Genomic DNA, 16812 nt, shown 5'->3' with positions numbered 1-16812 from the left:
AAGTTCTAAAATGAAAATATTGCTTTTATTTTAAAGAGAAAAATGCTGCTTGTTCAAAGCCACCAAACAACCAAAGCGAAATGACTTGAGAATAATAATAATAATAATAATAACAATAATAAGTGGTTGACCTGGAAGTAGTTATGCACCAGTACGGCAAGTCGATTGAGCCTTTCTTCCATATCCATGCACGAGTCCGCTCTTAGTCGTATTAAACTCACATTTCGCTAGTAGTGTTTCTTCCACGATTGTATGGCAATTTTGTGCACTACAACAACTTACTACTAGTGAGACAAAACTGCATGTTTTGATATCTGCACACTACTAGTGATGGGCCAGATGGTGACTAGTACAATTTTACTTGCAATTATTCTCCTAGCGTGCCCGAATGCCACGTAGCAGTGAGGAAAACTAGTACATCCCACTACTGCACTGAATTGTGTTACTAGTTCAGACTAACATGGACCTTAAAGTGACTCTCAAACAAATGCTCAAACGGCTTTCCATCGCTTACTAGTTAAGGTATAATTTCCTACCAGTCGGCCAAAAGTGGCACTAGTAAGACAGTCTTTCTACTAGTACCTCTGTCTTACAAGTGACAACAAGAAGCGAACTAGTACATAAAGCCGAAGCTGAATATTGTATTTGGGGGGGGAAAAAAAAAAAAATGCTCCAACACCTTGCCGCGGTAACCGCACCGATGTGCGGTTACTTTCCTCATGTAGCCCACCGAGCGACGCCGGTCAGTAAGTGACATAATTTGCAGGAAAGATCCCCTTTCGCCCATCCAATTGCCCCTCCCACCAGTCGTACTGGTTCTCGGTCTTGGTGATGATGGTGATGCGGTCGCCGGGTTTGAAGCTCAGGTCACCAGGCTGTTGACCCGCAAACGCGTGGACAGCAGTGACCACCAGAGTTTCGCTTGCTCCGCCTCCTCCTTATGGAAAGAAAGTTTGTAAATCAATTAAAAAAAAAAAAAAAAAAAAAGATAGCTGTTGGGACACTGCCGGCTGAAATGAAACAATGATATTGATGTGTTGTCTTTGGCGTCGCACAACCAGATAAAGGTTTATATTTATTTTATTTGAAACCATGTACATGGACCTGCCTCTGCCTCGGTCAAGGTGACAGACGTGTTTGCTAAATCGCCGTGCAATCAAAGAAAAGTCCGTCTTTTGTCACCCGGATGTGTGACGCCTTTGTGAAAAGTTGTACGCTTTAACACTTCAGTTTAGATTGTTAAATGCATCGCAATGCGTGTATGTCTTACCCAAGTTTGGAGGTTTTCTGGGAGGAATTTGATCTGGAAGGAAATCCCACCGTCCCCACAATAAATCAAGTTATTGATGATGGACTGCATGCACCAGGGTGCCGCAGCCAGGGAAAAAAAAAAAAAAAAGCACCTCAACGAAGACCAACTTACTTGAAGGGTCCGATTTGTAGACGGAGATATTCGGGTAGAGTGACCTTCTACCTGCTGCACCTGCAGAGAGAGAGAGAGAGAGAGAGAGAGAGAGAGAGAGAGAGATTTTTTTTTGAAAGGAGAGAGAGAGAGAGAGAGTGAGAGAGAGAGAGACAGACAGACAGACACACACACACACACACACACACACACACACACACACACACACACACAGTTTTGGTTAGGGTTATGACGCACAGCTGACATTCAGAGACGAATGTTCTTTTTCTTAAAATGCGTAATAGGAAGCATGTGTGCGTCTACATCATAGGTGTCAAACTCAAGGCCCGGGGGCCCGATCTGGCCCGCCATATCATTTTGTGTGGCCCGCGAGCGCAAATCAAGCATGTCAACTTTTCCATGATGCTTGCTAAAGTCTGAACCAGAATTTCAAATTGTCATATGTAATCCATCATTACATGGAGATGTTGCAAGCATGATCTCATGACGTACTTATTACATAAACGTAAACAATGGCTGAACTAACCATCATTCTTGAGTTCTGATTTCAAAACTAGTTATCCCCCAATTTGTTGTGCACTGTGTATGTAATATGTGGAGGTGATCAAACATTTATACAGTTTCATAATGGCCCGCTCAGGGAAACCGTAACTACAAAAATGAGGTTGACACCCCTGGTGTACGTGACGGACATGCACTCGAGTACTGAGGCGGTACTTGCTAGTTTTACCAAGATCATCGGGCTGCTGTGAGGTGTTCCCTCCTCGCGAAGGAGCAGGAGCTGGAGGTCTGGCAGGAGGACGGGATGACTGAAAACGGAGCAATGAGAAAACGTCAATGCTCAAAAGGAAAAAAAAAAAAAAAGGGGCAGGAGACGTTGGCTTTCTGACGAGTTGAGCTTCACCGTTGTTCAAGGCCTTCTTGAGCGCACGCAAGTTTGTCGATTTGCGCAGCGCCAACATGTACAGACGTGTAGGCATAAAGCTAGTAGCATCCAATTCTCAGCAGACACAGCATTTGAGAGCAGAGGCAAAGGCTTGAGGTTTCATGATTTTGAACCCTTATTTTCTATACATGGCAAATTTTTTAACCAATCAGATTTGGCGTTGTTGCAAAAAACTCGTTTCTCCATGATGTGTCAAATTCCCACAACATTTGTTTTCATTTCACAGGGACTTGAAATATAGAATGCAAGGACTCTTGTCTCTTCGGCTGCCAAGTGCTGAACTGCAACTGAAAGAAAACCGCAATGTCGCCCTTCACGCGCATACTAACTGGGCCACAGTGAGTTTAAAACAATTTACCTTTGTGGTCACATTCTTGCTGCTCGAGTCCGTCCCGTAGCCCTCCGTGTAAGCATTCAACATATCGTACAGAAAGTCACACTCTTTTGGTGGGTCCACGTCGCCATTCAAAATGCCAGACGCTCGCAATTCCCGAGAGTAGAACCTGAAAGCTCACGCCGACAGCTGTATTGGAATTCACATTTTTTTTTTTTTTTTAAAAAGCAAAGAAACAAAACATATTGAAGGTATTGGCTGTCAAGCCGCCCCACTTGCGATTGGTCTCTTTGCGTTCAATCAGGTACGAGCCCTCCAGAGACAAGCCTGCAAACAACCCTCGGGACTTGCAGTAAGTGTAAACAGCGGCCATTTTGCGAAGGGTAACATCGGCCTCCATGTTCCTGCAGGGATGAGAATTATCAGGATTCGTCATGACTCTTGCCGTAGGCACCTCACGCTTTCGTCTCTTTCCTCTAAAGTCACGCCGAATCAACATGAACCACCTCAGTCCGCTCAAAGCAACCCTCAAATGTAACAGCAGGGGGCACAATAACCAAAAATACAGTGGCACCTCTACTTACTAGCGTCTCTTCATACGAAGATTTCAAGTTACGAAACGCCTCAACAGGAAAATATTGCCTTTTGTTACGAAAAAAAATTTCAAGATACGAGAGGTAAAAATACAGGATGGGCGTCTACTCGCAGCTCCAAGTTTTACGTAAATGTGAATCACCCAGAAAAAGTGTTCACCAGTTGGACTCGCTCACGATGCTGATGTTTGCCTTGGACATCTTGGAAGGATTGTTAAAAGCCAACAAAAGCAAACATCCTCGGATCAGTTCTTTACAAAATTATTCTTTACACTGTTATTTGTTTTTCACATTATGCACAAATCTCACTTATTGTGCAATAATCTAATTGTAACATGTATTTGTTACATAGCTTGATGCATTTTTATGCTTTATAAAACATTTATGTCTGAATTTTGGGGGTCTTGGAACGGATTAGCGCATTTACATGGAAAACGCGTCTCTACTGACAAAATTTTCTAGTTCAGAAATTTCTTCCGGAACATATTAATTTTTGTAAGTAGAGGTAGGACTGTTGACATTGGTCTACAGCCACTTGGCCAATCAGGATGCAGAAGACGAACAAAAAGAAACCCAAAAAGTCAGTGAAACAGCGAAGCCATGACAGGCGAACCGCGTTACCACGAGGGCTCACTGTATTTTTGTTGTCAAAAGACTGCCCTTTTACAGTTTGACTATTGAGTCTTGACCTGAAGGGTTTGCCCGTCTATGTCGCATTGTGCGTCCGCTGCGCGGTCACAGCCAAGATTCGGCCGAACGGTCCGTTGGTATTCGATTCAGTATCATTGACATGAAAAGTGTTTACGCTGAGCAGATCACCAGCTTCTCCTTCACTTGAAGACAACCCACCTGCCCATCGGGCCCACAGCGACTGTAAAGTTCCCACCCAGCGTCAAGTTCCCGCCCTTGGTGAAAGCGTCAATGGCCCGCCGATGGTTTAGGACGATCACCAGGTCTGAAATCTGAGGAAGGTGGGGAAGTGAGCAACGCGTTCAAGTCGCCGTTCAACATAAGCAAGTAATCATTTAGGAGCGCCGTTCAAAGCACTCACCTCCACACCAATTTCGAAGCCGCCGCCCAACCCGGCGATACCAATGGCGGAAGGAGCCGACCAGCCTGTGCACAGAAGCATACGCAACGCTTCATTTTAAATTCGGACGTCTGAGATGCGACATGGCGCATGTCCCTCATAAACTTTTAATGCCCAATTAGTGATTTGGATCAATGACGAATCATTCGTCAGCCAAATAAGAAGCGCACGGCGCCTTTCACAAGTCAAAGGCAGAACTCCGGCGCCTTGAACTCACGTCTGTCAGCCAGCCTGGCGATGACGATGCCGCTGCCTCCTCTTGCCGTGATCACGAACCCTGCCTTCACCACGGAGATGATGGCCAGCCCCTCGGCTGATGCGATCACACTTGCTACGCGTGCAGCAGGAACGCAAACGACAAAAAAAAACACAGATGACAAAATAGCTTTTTTTTTTTAAGAATTGATCATCCATCAATGAATTGCATAAAATCCGATTTGCCGTTTTTAAACACCGATGCGTGCAGCTGAGGGGCAAGTGTTATTCAGAATCGGTCCCACCCCGAAAAAAAAAAATCTTGAAAATTTTACTCGCATCTCTTTAAGAAAAAAAAGAAAAAAATTATAAACAATTATTGTAAGAGAATGATTGATGAGTGTTGTTGTGGAAACATCTTGTGTAGTCAGGTTTAGCTTCCACACATGAAAAAAGACTGAAAATTGCCAGAGGTGGCATCAAATTTCACAGCCTTACACCCAAAAGGTTAGATGGTACAGTTTGTCGCTTTAGGAGCTTTGCTTCTGCCTCTAATTTTTGACGTTTCATTGGAAGCGTCACAACCGGACTCGACAACTGGTGCGGTGAAACCCAAACCTGGGATGAGTTTGTCCAGCCCATTCCCGGCGGAGATTTCAGTGAATCCTTTGAGGATCTTGGTGGCTTTCTTGACCTCAGATGTTAAGTCAGATGGAAGGAGGCTGTTCACTGCACATAGTGGAATTGCTGTTAATTTGGTTAGAGTTGCACATGAAGGTTTGACAACATGTTGCCGCCCCCCCTCCTCCAACTAGTCATTCACACCGAAGTAAAAAAAGTTTTTAAAAAATTTATTAAAAAAAAAAAAAAAAACTTGACTCTTGTAACGGCAAGACATTTACTTCCGCCGACAAAGATCTTTCCGAATAAAAAGACCTTATGGATGTTCCAGAGGAATGTGCTGCTGGCTGCAACATGTGGAATGGTGGCAGACTGGCTGGGCAGGATCGACAGTTTTGTCAAAGCTCTAGCGGGAACCCGTCAGCGCTAGATCACGACGGCGTACTTCCCGTCCCACGGTACGTTTTCTGTCTGGGTCTATGGGACCGTTCTAGTGTTTCTAGTCACATCTGGATCGAACATTGGAGGTTACTGGTGTGTGGCTGTTTCAAGTCAGGTAAACAAAGTCGATTCTAGAGCAAGGGTGTGTCCAATTTCTGACACTGGTTTCATTCAGAAGGCAGAACAAAAGCATAATCAGACCATTACATATTTACATAACACAACAATTGCCCTTGTGGTTCATTGTGTTCCTGAGAACGAGACAACCTTTGCATGTCAACAACAGAGGGCAGAGCCAAAGTGTGGCCGACGAGCCTCAAAACGATCAAAATCAAAATATGAACAGACCGGAGGCTCATTACATTAAAATTACTTTGCGTCTGGATCAGAGCAATGTTGAATCGTACTTTTGTGTGTGTGAAGGTTTGATTTAGTTTCTAACGAGCAGAATATTTCGCTGAACAACGCTGTCGTTAAACCCTCCTTAATATAAAGCTTAAGAAATCATTTGAGACACACACACACACACACACACACACACACACACACACACACACACACACACACACACACACACACACACACACACACACACACACACACACACACACACACACACACACACACACACACACACACACAAACACACACACACACACACAAACAAACAAACAAAAAAACCCGAACAGGAACTTATGGGGCACATTTTGTCGAAATAACCAAACGATCATCTTCTAACACCAAAATGCTTCTCTCCGAAGTGACCGAAGGAGAAATAACCAGTGTCAAACTCCGCTTCATTTAAAAAACACGACGACAGTAAAAGTTTGAGCAACCGGTGAATTAATTAACGGCGACAGTGGTAAACATTCAGTAAAACATCACTCGTGAAAGCAAGTTTATTGCGCACCAAACAATTCGGAAATCCCTCTGATATCATAATCAGCCTGTCAAACGGGAATGTTTCTCCGTGAGAATACTAATTACCCTGCCTGCGGTCAGGCACCGATAAGTTCGTCAAGTTGTGGTGCTGGCCAAAAACGCCCCTCGGCAGGCCTCGGACGGCACATTAAAAAAAGACAAGACGAGCGGAAATAACGAAACAAATATACCAAACTGATTTTCTTAGAAACGTACTTTTTCAACGGCGTCCGGTCAGGTTGAACCACGCGACAAATGTATCTCTTTACTTCCGTTTCACCTGTCGCGTCGTCTGCTCTCGCACGAGCCAATCACAGGTGCGCTTGAGAGTCACGTGCCAGGTGGCCGCGGCTGACCTCGATGATCGTGAGAGGTCGCTGACGCATCGCGGGTCATTCCAGAATTTTTGAAAAACTGAACTTTTGTTCGGTTGCTTTCAAGAATGTAGTTGGATCCATCCGAATCAATCATCAACTGCACACTCTTATGAAAATTGTATTGATGTTATTAGTGACGTACAGTAAGGTGGCCCTGAAATGCAAGTCACAAACACAACAAAATGTTTTTTTTTTAATTTGTGACTCCTTTTTCTTGTGTGCTTTCTTTTCTGTTTTCTCCAATTCATGTTTCTTTTTTGCTTGACAAATAACTCGTGAGAGAAACGTTGCATGATTTTTTTTTTTTAATTTAGCACTTTAAAAGGTTTTTTTACACACCTTCATCACCTTTCACCACTTTGCATGATTTCTTACGTCATATTCATCTCGTTTATTGCTTTTAAAATCTGGACTTATTGCTAGTAACATGCTGGTTCAGTTTGTGCAACTGGACTACAGTACAGCAGATTATAAACCCAGGAGAGTTTTTTTTTTTTTTTTACACACATTGAAATTAAAATGACATATTGATATTACATTAAACTACAGCTGAATTAATTTCAACATGTTTGAGAAAATAATGATGATGGTGGTCAAACACTGATCTCATGTCCATATGTTACAAAGAGAAAAAAAACGACATAATAACTTGATGGAACATGATGATGAGTCTTCTGAGTCTTTCAGGATACAAAAGAAAGTTTTGGTTTTCAGGTGAAATTTCAGGATTAACTGATCTTAAATTGATCCACTTGTGTCCAATTCTAAAATACTTGTTTTTCCCACAACTTGCTGCTCTCTAACTAGGAGCTGAATGTCAAAAGTCACAACAGGATGAGAGCTTCATCCCAAAATCTCACGCGAAAAAAAAACCCAAATGACCCAATCTTTTTTTTGTGAGGAATGTACATGTTACTCCTCTTCTCCTTCCCTCTCATAGATGGCAGTCATGGGGCCAGCAAAGTGGCGGTGGCGAGCAGGCCACCGCCGACTTGCTGACCTCGGAGCGGTGTGCGGGCGAGGTTGCGTTGCAAGGGAGGAAGGAACAAAGACCGCCGAGGAGAAGAGTGGCCAGTGTGAGGCTCTTTGCCTCAGGGTCCAGGGTGCGGTCGTGTTCTGGTATGTTTGTGACACATCAAGAGTCGTGTCAGTGTTTGCGGAACACAAGCACGTGGCCTGGACGCGGGCACGCGGAGGGACGGAGGTGGCAGGAGCGGCAGCGACGCGAAGACGCTCCACAGCCGACATCCGGGAAGATGACTGCAAGCGACTCCCCTTTCTCAGCAGGAGTGTCTTGAAGCTCTCACTTTTGGACGGTCTTTTACCTTTGAGGGATACCAAGGATTGCGGTCTTGGTCGAGGTCGGTGATCGGCTGAGGTCAGATTGGAAGAATCTCTTCGTCCGAACATCTTTCGCTTTGACCTGAGACGGACGCACGAATAAGAGATGTTCACGTCTTCTGGATGGTGCGTTTGCAGTCTTTTGTTACAACGAGGACAGAGGAGGGAAGGAAGGTGACTCGAATAATTTTGGCAAAAAAGTTGACCGTAGAGGGGGCGTCTAAGGCAAGGGTTCTCAAACTGTGGTTGGGGGACCACCGCAAGCTGTACCTTGGGTGTTAGGATTTTGTGCATACTTACATATGGGGATTGACACATCAAAAAAAAGACATTTACAAAACCTCTGTAAAGGGTCCAAAAAGTTTGAGAACCCCTGGTCTAAGGCTTGAGGGTCTACATTCCACCTGCTTGTCTTCACTTACTGCCAATCAAGCCGTTCCTTCCCATAATGCACTGCTTCGCGCGGGAGAGAAAACAAGCACGTGAGTCAACCCCATGGACGTTTCGTTGTATGTGTGTGTGGTGTTTACCTGTGGATGACGGCAAAGAGGTCCTCGGTTGTTCGTGGTTCCGCAGATTCACCTGTAAAGAGGTCAGCTGCGCAATCACAGGAGAAGCTGTTTACTGACAACACGCGGCTCGCATCAAACATTGACCGCGGGAAGCGGCGTACCTTCAGAACGCCAACCGGCATCTATCTTCCTGGCCGCAACCTCCTCCTCTTTATCCTCTTCCACGAGGAGGTCCGTCAGTGAGAGTGCGCCTTGCAGGTTGTCGCCCGACAGCACACGGCTCAGGGAGCAGCTTCTAAGGCCCATGATGGCACTAAAACTGCTCTCCCTTGTCTGTGACTCAGCCTCTTCGTCGGAGGATGAAGAAGATGATGATGAAGAGGATGAAGATACTCTATTCGACGCCATTCTTAGCAGGCGTCTTCCTGTTGCCCTTCTTTTCTTCCTTGGTTTGTCATGTATGGCGGTGGCAAACATCAGAGTTGATTTTCTCTGCTCCTCACCTTCTTGCTCATCCTCACCCAGTGACCTCATCTGGCACCTCAATTGTCTGTCCACTACTTGCTGGAGGGATGTCCCAGTACCGATTTGGACTGCTAAAGAGCTACGTGTTAAAGTCTCGAAAGCGCACCAAGGTCCGGCGGCCGTGCCATCGAAAGAGGACAGAACACCCACCGTGCTCGAGGGATGGCAGCCCTTATTGCTTGATGAAGTGTCACCATGCAACTTGTTACCTGTGGGTCCAACGGCACATTCTGTGGAATTCATGGTTTCCGGGAAGCATTGTGGATTTACAAGGTCAGATGCGATTGACGCCAAGCCACAGTCCCCTTTTGGCTTTTCTCCGGCCTCTGGAGATGCTCTCACCCCCAGAATACTAAGATTGGGCTTCTTTGGAAGGATGGGCTTCTTCTTCAGGCTCGCAACCTCACATGGATGGCATGCGAAATTACCGGTGACCTGATGGTTATCATGTTGTGGCCCGTATGATGACTCCGTTAACTTGGCCTCTGATAACACTTGGGTTGGGGTAACATCAGACGTTTTCAGACAAGAACCTTCGCGTAGCCGATTATTCACCAGTCCGGCGTCCATTTGAGAATCCCCTGAATCTATTTGGCCATTTGTAGGTTGATCATTTTGGATGTGCGTGTAAACAGACTTATCCTTGAACACCGCCTCACAACGAGGCAATATTTCAGGCTGTTGTTGCTTTGAATTAACATGGGCAGGGGTACGAAGACTCGCAGCAAAATCTCGCCGAGGAGTGTCAGAAAGCTTGGCATCAGCTGCCACGCTGTCTGGGGGGAGTACTTCCTGGTTCGTAATGGAGCGAAGCTTGACGCTCTGCAAAGCCTGTGCAGTGACAAGAGGAGGGGTGAATAGGTTTAAACCATTCACACCGCGATTTGGGGGCCTGTCGAAGCCTGGTGGCAGGTGTAAGCAGGCGCGTGGCTCGACGACAGCTGGAGACATCGAGATCAGCGTAGCGTGATGGGAGGACTGCTTGACTGCATGGGAGTATGGAGGAGGAGGGGGTCGAGAAGCCAAGGAAGGCGGGAGAGGTGGGGGGACTGATGATGGCCGTAGGGAAAGGGGAATGGATGAAGGTAGGAGAGAAGAAGGACAAGGTGGAGAAGAAGGAGGAGGAAGATATGAAGCCGAAAGAGGAGTCGGCGCAGGAGGAAGATAGGAAGGCGGGCGATGAGGGAGGTGAGGAGGAAGAGATGACGGTGGGAGAGGAGGGGGAGCAGGAAGAGGAGAAGATGTGAGATGAGGGCAGTCAGGAGGAAGAGAAGAAGTTGGCAGACGACTGGGATAAAGAGATGATGGCTGTAGAGGAGCGGGAGGAGGAACAGAAGACGGCAGGAGGTGAGGGGGCTGAAGAGGAAGTGATGATGGCAGAGGAGTTGGAGGATAGAGTGAAGAAGGTGAGAAATGAGAGTGGTGAGGAGGAAGCGGCGAGCTTGGAAGAGGAGTGGGATGTCCAGGTGATGGTTTTGTCGGAGCGGGTTGAAGAGGACGATTTGATGGTGGGAGAGGAGGAGGAGGAGGAGGTGGAGGAGGAAGAGAAGTATGGGGCAGAGGACCGGGATGAAGAGATGACTGCTGGAGAGGAAGAGAAGATGATGAGATGAGATGAATCGGCCAAAGAGGAAGAGATGACGGTGACAGTGAAGGTGCAGGGGTAAGAGAAGAAGGCGGGGAATGAGAAGGGTGAGGGAGAAGACTACAAGGTGGCAGTGGAGAGGGATGAAAAGATGAAGGTTGGAGAGGAGGAGACGACAGTTGGAGATGTGGAGTCAGATGAAGAGACGGTGGGAGAGGTGGGGGAGGAGGAAGAGAAGAAGGTGGCTGAGGTGTGGGTTGAAGAGATGACAGTTGGAGAGGAAGAGGAGGTGGAGGAGGGGGAGTTGGAAGCACGCGGGCAGGGGGGTGAGTACGCTGGGCAGAGGAGTTGGAGGAGGAGCAGGATGACAAAGAAGAGGAGGAGGAAAAAGAGGAGGAGAGGAGAGAGGACCTCCTATCCGGAGGGAGGGGTTTCGACTTCTTGGGAGACAAGGGGAGAGAGGTTACTGAAGGGTAGAAGAAAGGGGAGTTTTGGGAAAGAGACAAGGCTCCCGGGGAGGTGCCCGTCACGGGGGTACTGGACTGGCTGGAGTAACCGCTCGAGGGGGAAGTGAGATGTTGAAGTTGTCCGTCCTCTTTTGAGACCAGAGAATAATAGGTGAGCCCGAGAGTGCGGCCAGAGGTTGAAGGGGTGTTGTTGGATGACTGGTCTACACTCGAAGTTTCAAAGTTAATGACTGTGCCAGAGTCGATCTTACTCTGGCGTTGTGTGGTATGGTCCCGAGGTACCCAGGGATCATCCAAGACCTGCGCTGACGAGCGAGGACTGCTCTCCATAGCGGGGCTCGATGATGAATGACATGACTTGCTGCGGCTGTTTCGGCGCCTGAGGGAGTCGGTCCGTAAAGGTGGCAGAGGCGGACGCTTGGACTTGCGGAGGGAGATGCTACGGCAGGAGGAGGAGGTGCTGGACAAACTAGTTCGACTCTGCCAGGAAGACAAGGTCATCACATCCTCTGAGTACACCGACACAAAGTTACTCGAGGAGGAGCAAGCAGAAGAGACCGCAGGAACAGGACTTGTCTCCTGGTTGATGGGACTCCAGTTGCCACCAGTGCGACATTTGGGCTGGAGGGAACAATGGCTCGCGCAGCGGGAGAGGATGGACCCCCCATCCAGAGACTCTGGATCTGCTATTGAAGTAGAAGAGGAGCTGTAGTGGGTGCAGTTTGGAGACTGGCCACAGTCGATCACAAGATCACAAGAGCAATCACAAGAACAAGTCCTCCCCCACTTCCGGGAACAGGAAGGGGTGCTGAGAGGAGAGGGGGAAGGACACTGAGGACTGGCCCTTATGCTCACACCACAGGGTAGCAGGGGCTGAAGGTCAGTGGAGAAATCCTAGAGATGGGAACAAAGATTTAGTTCAGTCCTGTTCATCAAAACTTCATTTTCCCAAAGGGAAACTTGTCTGCTAACTTATTTACTCTTCAATGAATTGATTCCACTTTCTAAGGGAGCACAGAATTTGTCAGCCTTTGCTTCGATTGCTTTTAGCTGGTCTAAGGTCTGGTCTACTTTCTGTCACCTAATTGTCTGGTGTGCCGGGGGCGTGGAACTGAAAATGCCCTCGGTCCGCTGAAATGCCCACTACTACCAAGTTCCCAAACATGATAAACTCGGAATGCGCCGCAAAATGAGGCCCCGCCGGTTTTTACGCCGCATGCACATGTGCCTGTCCACAAAAACATCACCGAGTCAATGGCAATTTTGAGAATGGTTTTGTACTTTCCAATCATCCGTATGAAGAAGGTACTTCAAGAGGGGCAGTGATTTGCCAAATTCATCTTCCTTCGAGTATGCCCCGTGATGATGGCTTATGGAAACGGACCTGGGAACAGGATGAGGAGGCGCTGAGTGTCCTGTAAGAGACACTGTTGCAGCTGGTGTCTGAGTCCAGAGAGGACCTGGTGGCCATGCGGGGCAGGCTGCGGACGTTCGAGGAGCAAGAGAGGCTGTCGACACGTGGTGAGGTGAGGGTCATCATGAGGCTGGCCAGACCCTCCCCCCTCGGGGCTCGGATCTTCCTCGCCAGCGACTCTCTCTTCCTCATGACCAACTCCTCCTCTTCCCGTTGGCCAAGCGGAGAGGCTGTGGAGCACTGATCGGCAGGCGAATCTGAAGTGGAACATAGGAGGAAATGTGATGGAGTCGTTAATTTTCGGTTGACAGAAGAACTCGGGCTGTGTTTCCCCAAACTCAATAATCGTTAAAAGAGTGATTGTCAAAGTGTGGCATGTGGGTTCCTCTAGTCATACATAAGAATCCCCGTCCAGTTCACGAGTACGGTTCAGTTGTATTTTACTTTTCAGTTCAAGACAAACGAGTGGTTAGTCTATCTGCCTGCCAGCTCTGAGGTTGGGGTTTGATTCAAGGCTCCAGTCTTCCTTTGTTGAGTTTGCATGTCCTCCCCGTGCCTGCGTGGGTTTTTTTCAGGGTACTCCGGTGATAAGAAATCTATCTTTGAGGAATTCAGTATCTGTCTTTTTATTTGATGAACATGTTGGAATTATTGTCATCGAGTGGAAGAGAATTTAATTGCTACGCGATGTCTAAACCTGTTCTATCTACATCGGATAAAAATGAACAGATATTATTTGTTCATTATCATAATTTGCCAACCAGTTCAATGAACCTTGATCATTTCCCCAATCACACCCGATGATCTCTGATGGCCGCGCGGTGGTTGGGAATCAATTAACTGTAGCATGTTACCTGTATCCTGTCGACTGACGACACCAACATGGTTCACGGGGACTGTCGTGCGGTGGTTTGGATTCCGACGGCGGCAGGATGAGGAGTCCAGGTTGGAAGCCACTTTTCGGAAACTGGCCTGCCGATCAAAACTCTGACCTGTCGCCAAGGTGTTGAAGATACAACTTGTGAGATTAAGCCTCATCAGGTCCAAAACACAAGTGTGAAGCTCAAGTGATTCGTCAACATTTTGACTTCAACTGTGCTTGCTCTTGCCATTTCAAATGAGGGTAAAAATGGCATTCCGACCAGTGTCCAGGCCCGGCGCCCACCTGTTATGTTGATGGGAACTACTTCAGTCGTCACCGCATCTGCCTGTTGCCTCATCCTCTCCTCTGGGGTCGGGAGTCGGGGGTTTGGCTCCGCCTTGACCCCGAGGTCAGTCTCATCACCAAAGACGTCCCAGCAGGAGGTGAGATCGATAGGGTTGAGGATGAGTGGGGTCAGAGAACGTGTGTTGTTGAGGATGACCGTTTCCTCTTCATCCGAGGAGGCTGAGGACTAGGACAACATCTTGGTTTACTCGCCTGGGTGCGTCTACTTTCAACTTCGTACAATCTATCAGGGCTTCACTAGAAGAGTCAATCTTTTAGCCCCTTTCCAGTCAGTTACGCCCAATTTTTAGATGTCTCTGAAAAAAATATATACGAGACTGGGACAGGGTGTGTTTCGAGGTTTCCCTTCCGGCACAGTTTGGCCAACAAGCCTTTTTATGATTGCAATCCCTTTTATGTGTCGTCACCACAGACTTTGGCGGAGCCAAGGGGTGCCGTGATCGTGAGGTGAAACAGAACACACTTGGATTTAGGTACGTTACATATAATTGACAGCCAAAATACTGATCTTATTTGACAAAGGTGTCCAATCCAGGTCGAGAAAGTAAACCCATGCCACAGTTTCTTGAGCCGCGGGTGCTTCTACTCAAAAGCTCTTTTGATCTGCCTGTTTGTGTAGAAGACAAACTGCGGCAGGGTTTACTTTCTGAGCACGGATATAACACCTCTGTCAGATACGAGGATTTGCATTGTGGCTGTCGTCGTGTTGGAACAACTCTGGGTCAGGGTACTGTTCTACCGGTACTCTATCGTCTAGTCTAGGGCTCCGTCCGTGTTTTTACCTTTCTCCTCCAAACTGACCATTCGAGACAAAGAGAAAAGCACGACTGAGAGAGAAAGTCCCAAAATGTGGACCTCTGAAGCGACAGAAGGACGGACAGAAGAAGAGACAGTGAGACCACTTACAGGGTTGTCATATTTTCTATTTTGAACCTGTGCTTGCTCGCCGTAAACTCAGTCTGGCGACCAGTGCAATGCCTAACGCGTCTCTCACCCACAGTCAGCTGTGGGCTCGGCTCCGGCGCTACGCTAATGAGGACAAGTGCCATTATAGCGTTTTGTACAAAGTCATATTTGCCATGGAAAATATTCGTTCTGAAAGGACCATCAAGATTTTCCCACAAATCTTTTGAGGCGGACTCATTTACGGAAGGTCCGTCAGGCCGTCGCTGTTTCCATCAGGAGTTCAGGCCGACCCACGTCGGCGGCAGAACGTAATTTCCGCGTTCCACACAGGGGTCGCACAAGACGACGTGCAGTCAAATAAATTAAAAAAAAACTGATGGGATATGTGGCATTGAGGTCCGTGGGACTGAACGGTACACAACACTCTTTTATTTATTTTTTTCTGTATTTGACTGCTTGTCAGGTGTGCGGCTCCTGCCTGCGATGTGGTAACGGTCAATCCTTTCTCGATGTCATTTGGTTGTCGCCGCACTGGGCTGGCCTGAAGTTCTGACAGTAGCTCACTGACAAACTCACCGGACCGACGATTGTCATTCATGTTGAACATTGTGTTTGCGTTTAAATTTGCAGCCTTGTAAAATATTTCGGAGAGGCTCTCACCATCTTTCTGCTTTTGTCCCTCCATCGCCTGTGCACCCTGCCCTCTGATTGGCGGAGTCCAGGTGATGTGCAGGAGGTGGGGCTCGGCGTGCAGAGCAGAGAGGTGGTCGGTTTGCTGTCTCCATGCTGGGTCACTTTGCAAAATGCTACGCACGCGTCCACGTCCAGAAAAGGCACAAAAACAAACGATTTGCGTGCCTAAAGTCTACCTCGTGGGACACAATGTCAGTATGTTCCAAGATGCTTTGAGATGGATATTTGTGACTTCATTTACTGCATAAAGCTCATGAAGTTGGTTTAGCTCAATGCTAACCAACAATGCAAAACACCATAGACAGGCTAACGAATAGCATCTGTGGAGTGGCGTTTAACCCTTCAAGCCATTCGTATTCGAAAACAAAGAGTGGCGCAACACACAGAGACAGACAATAGAGCAATACTCACTGGGATACATTCTTTACCCTTTGAAAAAAGGACTAATATGATTGCTGTTTACTGCGTTAGTTTTGGAATTCTTCATGTGTTTCTTCTTAGCTTGAATGCTAACGGATAATGCAAAGTGCCATAGACAAGCTAAGAAATAGCATCAACTTGGTGCAGTTCAAGCAACACATTTTTGACCACAAGACATCTAGACAGATCATATAACAATTCACATTGGGCATGGGCATATATTATTCATCCTCTGTAAAGAATGGTGAATATTACTGCAGCTTACTGAAGTTGGCTCACATTTCAAGGCACTACTTTGAAACAGATGGTGTCAAATTACATTAATCCCGCTCAACGAATCCTTGTCACCCAGGTTTTTGCAACCCAGTGATGTATTCATTCTTGAAACAACTCTGACCTTGCAAGTCCTCGGCGTCGCTCGCGTGTGGCCCTTTTGCAGGGATGAAGAGCAGACCCTGCTGGGGCTTCTGGGTAGTGTAGCGAATGGACCAGCGGTCGCCGTCCTTTGCTGCAGACAGGAGGAGGAAATCAGGACTTGGTTCTCCGCTGGATCTTGATATGATGCTTGCTATGGTAACCGGCATGTCACACACCTCAAGCTGTCCCTTCCAAAAGTGGTCAAGCTATTGTGTGCTTACAGTACACACACACACACACACACACACACACACACACACACACACACACACACACACACACACACACACACACACAACCAAGCATGCAGAGATGAGAACAAACTCACCTGTGTTCTTTTTGAGATAACTGAAGACAAATTTG

General features: G+C 47.2%; 2 protein-coding genes across 4 annotated transcripts in view; both read right to left on the bottom strand.

The window, feature by feature from the left end:
• Window positions 1-6: 6 nt before the first annotated feature.
• On the bottom strand, window positions 7-6885 carry sh3yl1 (SH3 and SYLF domain containing 1). 2 transcript variants are annotated; one of them, XM_019860747.1, is made up of 11 exons: window positions 6781-6885; window positions 5200-5310; window positions 4604-4717; window positions 4348-4412; window positions 4146-4258; window positions 2979-3107; window positions 2728-2872; window positions 2154-2232; window positions 1424-1483; window positions 1271-1303; window positions 7-937 (listed from the first exon to the last, which is right to left on the bottom strand). In XM_019860747.1, coding segments are annotated over exons 1-11 (1044 nt in total). In that variant the 5' UTR covers window positions 6782-6885; the 3' UTR covers window positions 7-743. The 2 variants fall into 2 exon arrangements, with proteins under 2 accessions (XP_019716306.1, XP_019716305.1); XM_019860746.1 differs by lacking the exon at window positions 6781-6885 and adding an exon at window positions 6348-6576.
• A 346-nt stretch (window positions 6886-7231) lies between these two features.
• The window catches only part of LOC109510389 (NHS-like protein 1), a 19016-nt gene continuing 9435 nt past the window's right edge, over window positions 7232-16812 (bottom strand). The window contains exons 2-10 of one of the 2 annotated variants that reach the window (XM_019860668.1): window positions 16430-16540; window positions 15580-15725; window positions 13951-14179; window positions 13640-13777; window positions 12756-13042; window positions 8956-12265; window positions 8813-8879; window positions 8705-8738; window positions 8286-8364 (exon numbers count right to left, since the gene is read on the bottom strand). In XM_019860668.1, coding sequence (XP_019716227.1) covers window positions 8711-8738; window positions 8813-8879; window positions 8956-12265; window positions 12756-13042; window positions 13640-13777; window positions 13951-14179; window positions 15580-15725; window positions 16430-16540 — 4316 coding nt within the window. In that variant the 3' untranslated portion in view covers window positions 8286-8364; window positions 8705-8710. Of the gene's footprint in view, window positions 8365-8704; window positions 8739-8812; window positions 8880-8955; window positions 12266-12755; window positions 13043-13639; window positions 13778-13950; window positions 14180-15579; window positions 15726-16429; window positions 16541-16812 lie in introns of both variants that reach the window. The other variant, XM_019860667.1, reaches the window with a different exon arrangement.

The sequence above is a fragment of the Hippocampus comes genome, unplaced genomic scaffold (assembly GCF_001891065.2).
Source record: "Hippocampus comes isolate QL1 unplaced genomic scaffold, H_comes_QL1_v1.1 scaffold56, whole genome shotgun sequence".
Lineage (NCBI taxonomy): Eukaryota > Metazoa > Chordata > Actinopteri > Syngnathiformes > Syngnathidae > Hippocampus > Hippocampus comes.
This window is presented reverse-complemented; position numbering and strand designations above follow the sequence as displayed.

What these genes read in the sequence shown, in the direction of transcription:
- sh3yl1 (XM_019860746.1), bottom strand. Translation starts at nt 6,444, where the DNA reads ATGAAGCGGAGTTTGACACTGGTTATTTCTCCTTCGGTCACTTCGGAG. An exon ending in GCTGTGGGCCCGATGGGCAG is followed by an intron (nt 3,108 to 4,145) that starts GTGGGTTGTCTT and finishes TCATCCCTGCAG; the next exon opens with GAACATGGAGGCCGATGTTA. An exon ending in CTACAAATCGGACCCTTCAA is followed by an intron (nt 1,304 to 1,423) that starts GTAAGTTGGTCT and finishes ATTTCCTTCCAG; the next exon opens with ATCAAATTCCTCCCAGAAAA.